The sequence below is a fragment of the Egretta garzetta genome, unplaced genomic scaffold (assembly GCF_000687185.1).
Source record: "Egretta garzetta isolate BGI_Z169 unplaced genomic scaffold, ASM68718v1 scaffold447, whole genome shotgun sequence".
Classification (NCBI taxonomy): Eukaryota; Metazoa; Chordata; class Aves; order Pelecaniformes; family Ardeidae; genus Egretta; species Egretta garzetta.
Window position 1 is genome coordinate 562,981 of NW_009260397.1, and position 8,452 is coordinate 571,432.

General features: G+C 50.6%; 2 protein-coding genes across 2 annotated transcripts in view; one reads left to right on the forward strand and one right to left on the reverse strand.

The window, feature by feature from the left end:
- Positions 1–2,380, reverse strand: part of LRRC75B (leucine rich repeat containing 75B) — a 23,569-nt gene extending 21,189 nt beyond the window's left edge. Inside the window, exons 1-2 of the mRNA XM_009643144.2 lie at positions 2,212–2,380; positions 13–191 (exon numbers count right to left, since the gene is read on the reverse strand). Of these exons, the coding sequence (XP_009641439.1) occupies positions 13–191; positions 2,212–2,380 (348 nt within the window). The remainder of the gene's footprint in view (positions 1–12; positions 192–2,211) is intronic.
- Positions 1–8,452, forward strand: part of GGT1 (gamma-glutamyltransferase 1) — a 45,648-nt gene that overhangs the window by 2,649 nt on the left and 34,547 nt on the right. The window lies entirely within an intron of this gene.

Sequence of the window (8,452 nt, forward strand, 5' to 3'; positions counted from 1 at the left end):
TGGGGTCCCTACCCCAGCACCCGCCCCCCCGCGGCTGGGCAGCCCCCGCAGGCGCCTCCTCCTCCTCCCGGGGTTGTGCTGCCGGGAGGTGCTTGGTGGAGAAGACAAAGAGAGAAGCGGATGCTGCCGGGACCGCTCCTTGCATCCAGGCATTTTGGGGAGCTTTTTTTCCTGGGCAAACTCTTTGAACGCTGCAAAAGGTTGTCAAGATTAAGAGTGGTTCAAAACACGCCATCTGGCTGGGACGGCTTCTGTGGGCTGTGTTTTCTATCAGTCTGCTGTTGGACCCAGGGGAGGTGTTGTTACAAATCTAGAAAGTGGCAGGAATTTTGCCCACCACCCGTCGTCTGCAACTGATAGTACGATGCTGGCACCGTTCCCTGCCTGCTGCGGGCAGAAGTGTTTTCCTCGTATGCATCCCTCCCTCCCCCAGCAGTGCACAGCAAGTTTAGCACATGCTTTTCCTCAGGCAGAATTGCTGCCATCCAACAGGATGGTAAAAAACAAAGCTTGGATCCCATCTCCAGCCACTGAGATTTTGCAGGCAGCTGAGTCATGCTCCCAGTACAACCAGTGGCTCAGCCTGACCTTCCGCTTTCTGGAGCTGGAGCCATGGGCTCAATTCTCTTCAGGACAATGATGATGCTGAGCCCAGGTGCCCATGATGGACCACAAGTCCTGTGCACAGAGCAGGAGTGGCTGGTAGCTGTAATGTGAGGGCATGCAGCTATAGGAACAGCCTGGGGTTCCCACTGCCTTGTGCATCCATTAGACAAGTATCATCCGACGCATCCGCAGAAGAATCTGTCCTTGTGGCCATTGGGTCCTCACTTTGGGGGAATGGAGATGGTCACGACTCTTTGCTGTATGGGGCCAGCAGGGTTCATTTTCCTTCTCAGTGTTCTTCAGAGCCATGAATGGGGAAAGAGATGTGGGTGCTCTGCATCATTGCAGCCTCTTTCAAATACTCTATGGGTGACCTGAGTCTGGGTGGAAGAGACAGGGACAAAATGGGGCTGGACTCTGAAGCGGCCTGGCCAACGCAGTGGTTTTGTGACAGTGTTTATGTGGGTGTCTAACCATCATAGGCCAAATTCTGACAGCCCTGCTCAGAGTTTTACTCAGTGTTTGATCAGACAAAAGCCCTGACTGTCCATCTCCCTGTTATTCTTCTCTCTGCTCTAGCTAAGCACCTGCAAGAGAGAAATTAGCACTGACAAATCCTGAGATATTGCTGAGCCTGACTCAGGCTAATCCCATTTGGAGGGAGTAGATGCTGAGTAAGGACTTCAGGAGCTGGTCAGAGAGCTTTGAGAGAGGCTGGGTCAAGAGAAAATCACTTGCATGGGGTGCACCGTTATGGCTGCAGGAGGGTCACTGGGAGCAAAGGAAAGGAGAACTGCCTGGCTGGAGTGATGGGTAAAGGTGTCAATGGAGGGCTGTGGGTGGCCCTTCCTTGTCGTCTGGCAACTGGACAGGCTGCCTTAGACCTGTGTTTCTGCCTGCTCTGTTCTTGTGAGTGCTGCTGAAAGGAGTGCTGCAGCGGGGTTTTTAACCAAAGGATCAGTTTAACAGCAAAATGGCTTTGTATGGCTAAATTGTCTCACACCTTATCTCCATGAGCCAGGGAAAAGAAACATAATCTGCAGTTTACACTTAGGTGGGGATGAGACTGTGTGCGTTGTTCTGAGGTGGTGGGAGAACCAGGGCACGGAAGTTCCTCAGAGGATGGGACTGTTACCAGGATGCCTTCTTCTCTGTGCGTGACTTGAAAACATCCCACCACAGATCAAACCCTCTTAACAAACAAGCAGTTGCAGGAGCAGTTCAGCTGTCTCTTGTCTGCATGCTTTAAAACTGGAAACACTACAATAGCATGAATAATAGGAACTAATGAGAAACACACCAATGCTCCGCTTGGTTTTACTGAAGGAGAAGGGCTGGCTGGCAGCTCTTTGCAGATGAAGAGATAATCCTGTCCTATCAGTGTGTTCACTTCCAAAGGGCACGTGACAGTGAGTGGGTGTATTTCTGTAGCTAAGATGGTCAGCCAGGTTTACTGCATATAGGGGGAGGAGGCAGGAGTTTGCTTGGGAAGAGTGGACTCTGTCAGAGACCACATCCTCTGGTCCTATGCAGCCCTAAGAGAGACTGAGCCAGTAAGTGAGGATGCAAGACCTGGGGGATATCAATCTACAGGAGTGTCCTCACCTTCCCTTTCCTCTTTGCAGTGGTGGCAAGGGCACCTGAAAACTCTACAGGGAGTCTTATCGATCAGCTCATGAGCTCGTTGGGTAGGACAGAGTGGGCACTGAGGGGCCTCTCGCAGCGACCACCAGCTGTGGTTTGGAGGCTTGGATAGAGGATTCCTCCACCCCATCCCGGTGGATATTAGCACCTCTCAGAAGTATATTAACTTACTTCTGACCTGAACACGGGGGTATACAGTGCTGCCAACTGCAACTAAGCTGGGTGCAGCATGGCTGAGTTAGAGTTTTCCCAAAAATCTCTCCTAAGACAAGAAATGGGAAAAATAGAAAGCAAACAGAGATCCTTTTGCTGTTCACTCAAATTCTGTGCTGTAAGCACATCTCCTTGTTGGCATCCCAGTGACCAGTAATGGGAACGTTCCCAGCTCCTGGTCGTCAGGGCAAGTAAGGAGAGCTCAGATCAGTGCCAGAAACAGAAGAGTGACTGCACTGGCTCAGACTGCAGGTCTCTCTTCCCTGGGATCCTGAATTAGCAGTGGTTAATAGAGGATGCCTAGTGAGGAGCATAAGAACAGGGGGATGCAGGTTGGTGTGTTCCTGAATCCCCCTCTCACCATCAGCCATCTGTAGTTTGGGAATTTCCTGAGTTGGAGATTTCTGCATTTATTAGTCCTTTATGGATTTTTCCTAAGCCTTTTCTGAGCCTGAGCAAATTTTGAGCATCCATAGTGTCTTATGGCAGTGAGTTCCACTGTTCAGCTGTGTTTTGTGTGAAGAATTATTTACTTTGTTCTGAATCTGTCACTTACTGTTTTCATTTGATGCTTTGTAGCTTAAATACTGGAAGAGGCAGCAGGCACCCATTCCCTGTTCATTTTCTCTAAGCCACTCTTGAACAATAAACCTCTATGTCCCCTCTCAGGCTGAAGAGTCTTAGTCTTGTACTGTCTTGGACCTTAGATCATCCATACCTAGCTCCCTGCCCCACCTCCTAGTCCTGCTGTAGCCTCTAGCAAACTGGCACAACAGCCATGGGGGTGCAGGCGTACCCTGGAGCTACCTGATAGCACAGAGAGGTTTGTGGTTTTGCTCTGTTTGTCTCCTAGCACTCACTTTGCTTTTTAATTGCTTTTGCGCCTTGGGTTGATGCTTTCATTGAACGCTCCTGGCTTGCTCTTCCCATCGCACGGCATACTTGGCCCCCCGTGACGCCGTTTCCCATCGGTAGACTGCGGAAGGGATAGTACTTGCTCAGTGCTTATGACTGCCCACTCCTTATAAATTCACACTGGCACCGTGGTCAGAGGTTGCCAAGGTCTCTCATTTTTGTATCATCTCATCCCTATAGGATCTGTGGTATATGCAACACTAGGTTGGGAGATCAGGCTCGCGTGCTGCGGCTCGGAAGGTTGTGGCTTCCTCCCTGATACAACTGGAGGGTTGTCTTGAGTTTGCACTGTGTAATGTGCCTCTGCCCTGTTTGGGCAGCGCTCAGCACCATAGCGCTTGGATCACGGGATCCAGAGCTCATGCCACAGCCCTTTTCCTTGAAAATACCCCATGGTGCTCACAGCGTGACTGCAATTCCAATTGCCCCTGCCTGGAAGGGACAAGGCACACAGGCGCACTCATTCACTCGCGCACCCGCACGCTCACCGAGGCTGTTCTGATTTGTATGCTGGTCAAGCTGGATTCGAATGACAATCCTAATTATGCTTGCCTTGTACATGATGAAGGTTACATTTTTGACTGTTGTTGCTGGGCTGGAAATCTAATTAATAAATGTAAGAAGGTAAAGGGGATTAAGGCGGTGGTGAGGCTAGCCTGCCAGACACTGCATTGACTGCCTCACACTTTCACAGCTTCAGCTTTTGTTTGCCTGCAAACCAGCTTGTCTGAGCTCCCAAGTTGTTATTTTTTGTGGCTCTGAGCTTGTTGGCAGATCCCTCAAAGCCAAGCCTCCTGCAGGGAAGGGAGCTGTAGCCCTGGAGAGGTATGTGCAAAGAACTAGTCCAGGCTCCAGGTTTAATTCCGTTATATCTGGGGGCAAAGGCACTTGCTGTTTGGCCATGATCTATCGAGGCAAAATGTATGTGGGGAGCTTCATAGCCCAAACAGCTGTAAACACTTGACTGAACAAAGCAGACCTGGGGAAGGTCCACCTGTCCATAACAGCGCAGTTTCAGGGAAGAAATCCTCTTAAGGGTTGTACAGAATACATGGAGATGGGGAGCTAAAAGATGAGCGCAGCAGCAGTTGGACTGCGGTCTTAGGGAGTTCCCGCAGCATCAGTGCTAGCAGTAGCAACTGCATGCGGACAGGCACTGCTGAGACTCTGCACTTGATGGAGAAATGGTAGCAATATGCCATGTAATATTAATTAGGTCTCAAATATTTTGCTTCTTGCAGCTGAGGCTCTCTTTGCAGCCCTTGAGGTCCCTTGGTGGTGTCCTGGGTCTGAGGCATGCATCTGTGCAGTGATGGGTCTTAGAAACGACAGACTTCTGCTAAGTAATTATGGACACTGGTCTGCTGGGACTGGGCAAATTAATCAAGTTCTAGCAGGGCCCATAAAAGCAGATTTGTTGGCCTGTATATTGCCTGCATAGAGAATCTTAACAACTTGTGATTTTGTGGTCGCAGTTAAATTGGACAACATTGCTACAAGCACAGGGAAGGTCACCAGTCCTCTCCCATGATGCATGCCATTATCTTGACTTCTTAGCACAGGAGAATGCTGAGTTCCCACTACTTTTCTGATGAATTAATTAGGTATCCGAGGTACCCGGAGGATTTCTGTTACCTCCATTCTGTGAGCATGCTGCACCCATTTCATTTAGATAAATTTTGCCTTGATTAAATTAAGATGGACTGTGAAACTGGATGCTGTGAGGTTTGGCTACAGAGTCTTGTGCTGAACTGCTGCAGCGGCTGTAGCGCCTGGCAGAAAGGCAGAGCAAGCAGCTCCGAGAGCGCAACCAGAGACACCCATCACAGCTCTGGAAGCACTGGGCCAGCCAGGCTCTGCACAAAGGCCTGACCCTTCACAGAATCACAGAATGGCAGGGGTTGGAAGGGACCTCCAGAGATCATCTAGTCCAAGCCCCCTGGCCTGTCCCTCTCAGAAGCGTATTGCACACCTTCAGCATGCCAGCCCCATGTGGGCTTTCACAGAGGGAGGTGGTGGGAAGCCTTGACTCTTCTCGTGTTCTGCTCCAGGCTTGCACTTCCCTGCTCTTTTCCTCCACCTTTTCCAGTTCCCTATTGCTGCCTGGCCCTGCATGTGCTTTCCAGACACTTTTTCCATCCTCCCCAGCTCTCTGCTTTCCCCTGGAAGACACACAAGAAGCCCTACAGAAAGGGAAGGGAGAGTCATTGGGACTGGCAGGCAGCCTTTTGAGGCAACAGGATGAGGTCCCCTTGATAACGCCTTGTGCTTTTGATCAGCCTGTAAAGGTGGGCAGTAAAGTAAAAAAAAACAAAAAACAAAAACCAAAAGGAGAGCAAATGCAGTTAATGAAGCAAATGCTGGGAAGTGGGACCTCCAGGGGCAGTCTGTGGTCCCAGGGGGCTGCTTTGCTGTTCAGCCACCTGCCTTTGGGGCATAGTGGTGGCTGCTTGCCTGCTGATGCTTTCACAAGGCTGATGGGAGGTGGAGGGGAAGGCCCTGGGACCTCTCCAGGCATTACAGCATTTGAGAGGCTGATCTAAGACAGGAGAAACAATGGAGGAAAGCCCTGCAAAGGGCTTAAAATGTGCCTTGCCATGGGCCTCTCATATTTCCAGCCTTTAAGAGGCAGAACATCTGATCTTATAGTATGTCCCTCTGGGATCCCTTTTTTGTTGTGTGTGTGTCTCAAAAAAATATTTCTAAAGAGCTTTTAGAAAACCTGGCTTAGAAGGGACCTCCACAGTTTAAGGCTATGAGCTAGAGTTACAGTTTCATAAAAGAATTAAACTGTCTTAAGCCCATACAGGAGATGCTGAAGGCAGTGCCTGGTGCTGCTAAGCTTCTTTTGGAATTCAAAACCGCTAAGTGCACAGATTATATTGGCTCTAAGCATCTTAGCAGCTGTGCTAAACCGCTGAGAGCAACCACAGCCCTCCAGGGGAGCTTGTGGACCAGGCACTGAAGGCCAGACAGACAGACTGTGGAGGTCTGATCTGAGCATGCACAGCGCATGAAAATACTGGCAGCTGGTTTGAGTGGTGCTCAATGCTTATCACCGGCTCTGGCAGAGTGAAGCGAGTCCAGCCATCGGGATGGCACATAAGATGTCCTGCTGCTAAGGAAGATGACACCTCTAAGACTTTCATGTTCTCCAAAGACCTCAGCGCTTTTTAAAGAACTTTTAAAAACTTATTTATAGTTCATGGCAGGCCTGGAAAAGTGGCCAGCTGTTTTTATTTCTTTCCAGTTTGACTAGTTTTTCTCCATCTATACCCAAAGACAAAAAGACGTCTCTCAGCTAAAAAAACCCAAGTACTTAAAGAGTACTAGAAGAGTACAAGAAGCAGGGTTTGAAGTGGCAATTGGAGCATAAAAGCCTTCTCTGAAGCATTTCCTCCTCTGCCCGGGAAGCTTTCAGAGCCAGGTTGTTACACACCAGTGACCAAGCATTTAGATTTAGATGGGTGAGCAGAAGCAGGTCTCTATGTCTGTTGGTGAAAGCCCAGTGTTGAAGGGGATTCTCTGGCTGTTCTGTACTGCTCAGCCAGCCTCTGGACACTGGACTGGAGCTGCCCCTGCTAGCATGAGTCTTCCCGGTCGCCAGTGTCACCCACTCCAGCCTTGGAAAGGTAAGAGCCACTGAGCCAAACTGACCTACTGCCCTGTTTACACCACTGATGAATTTGGATCTTACTCTGCAGGCATCTGATTTACGGTTTGGCTCTCACTGAAGACACCCTAAGGGATTCACCCTGTGGGGTTTGAACTTAGGTGATCACGAGACCCGTTTCAGTCTGTAGGGCAGTGCCATGAGCAGGCAGACAGGGAAGGGTAGTGCTGCCCGCCTAGATCCTTTCCAGAAAGCTGCAGCGTAGCCTGTCCAGTGCCACTCCTTCAGCAAACAAGCTTTTCTTAGGAGTCTTGTCTGTGTCATTAATACCTGGCACCACTGAGCTGCTCAGCACAAAAGCTCTTTTGGGCTTTGCCAGGTTCAGGTTTGGTTTGGATAACAGCCGTGTGTGCCACTTCTGCCTTGTGCGCAAAGCTTGCTGCTCTCCTCGGAGCCATCCTGCACACACTGTCCCTTGTGCAGTGCTGCGGATGGAGCCTTTCCAGACAGGCTGTCAGAGTCTCTGTTCTTCACCAGGTGCATTAACTGTGTTAACCTTTGAAGTAAAGTGAATTTCTAATGTCAGAACAGCAGTGGCCAACCTACAACCTCCCACCTTCCCCTACTTTTTTCCTCACCATAAAAAATGCTTTGGCCTTTTCTGTGCTTACCACAGCAGTTTTGCATGGCTTAGCCCATGTTTGCCTCATAGCGTCAGTCCACACAGGTAACTTGTAAGGAATTTCATTCACGCCTTAAAGAAATTGAGGAAGATGAGGCTGGGAAGGCTCCAGGGCACAGGTCCTGCCTCAGTGATTGCAGGCAGCAGTGCTGAAAAGGAAGAAAACCAGAGGGAAAAGTGAGCTGCTTTAGAGGAGCTTCCCTTGTGAAAGGTGCTGGTAAGAGCAGTGACGAAGTGCCTCCCTCCTTTGCACCATCATCCCACAGGGCAAAGGAAAGGTGCCGGGGTGCTGTTCCCCAGATCTACCCCGAACCCAGAGGGACCGCTGATGGGCCCTTGGCATCTCTCCCCACACTCCCTGGTGTCAGATGGTATTTATTATCCTGCGGGCTGATCCTCAAAGTGCAGCCTTATGGTGAAACAGGACAGTTGATCCCAGGGAGAATTCCCCTCCTCTTTTTGATGCAGTTTGAGCCAAATACAGCGCTGCTCCACGTTTGCGTGCCCGAGGCAGTGAGCCTGTGCTTGGTGAGGAATAGCAGCTCACATCCAGGAGGCAGGGGCATGGTTGCAGGCCATGTCCTTTGCAGGACCATCCAGCTTTGGTGCAGCACAGGCGACCCTTTGGCTGGACAGGACAGGATGGGATGCTGAGGGGATGCAGCAGGGCAGTGGCGAGGGGGGCACCCCATGGAGGGGGGATACCCCCGTGGGATGCTGCTGCTGGCAGCGCATCCCCCATGGCAGCCCCTCCCTTGGGCAACTGGGCGGCCCCCCCT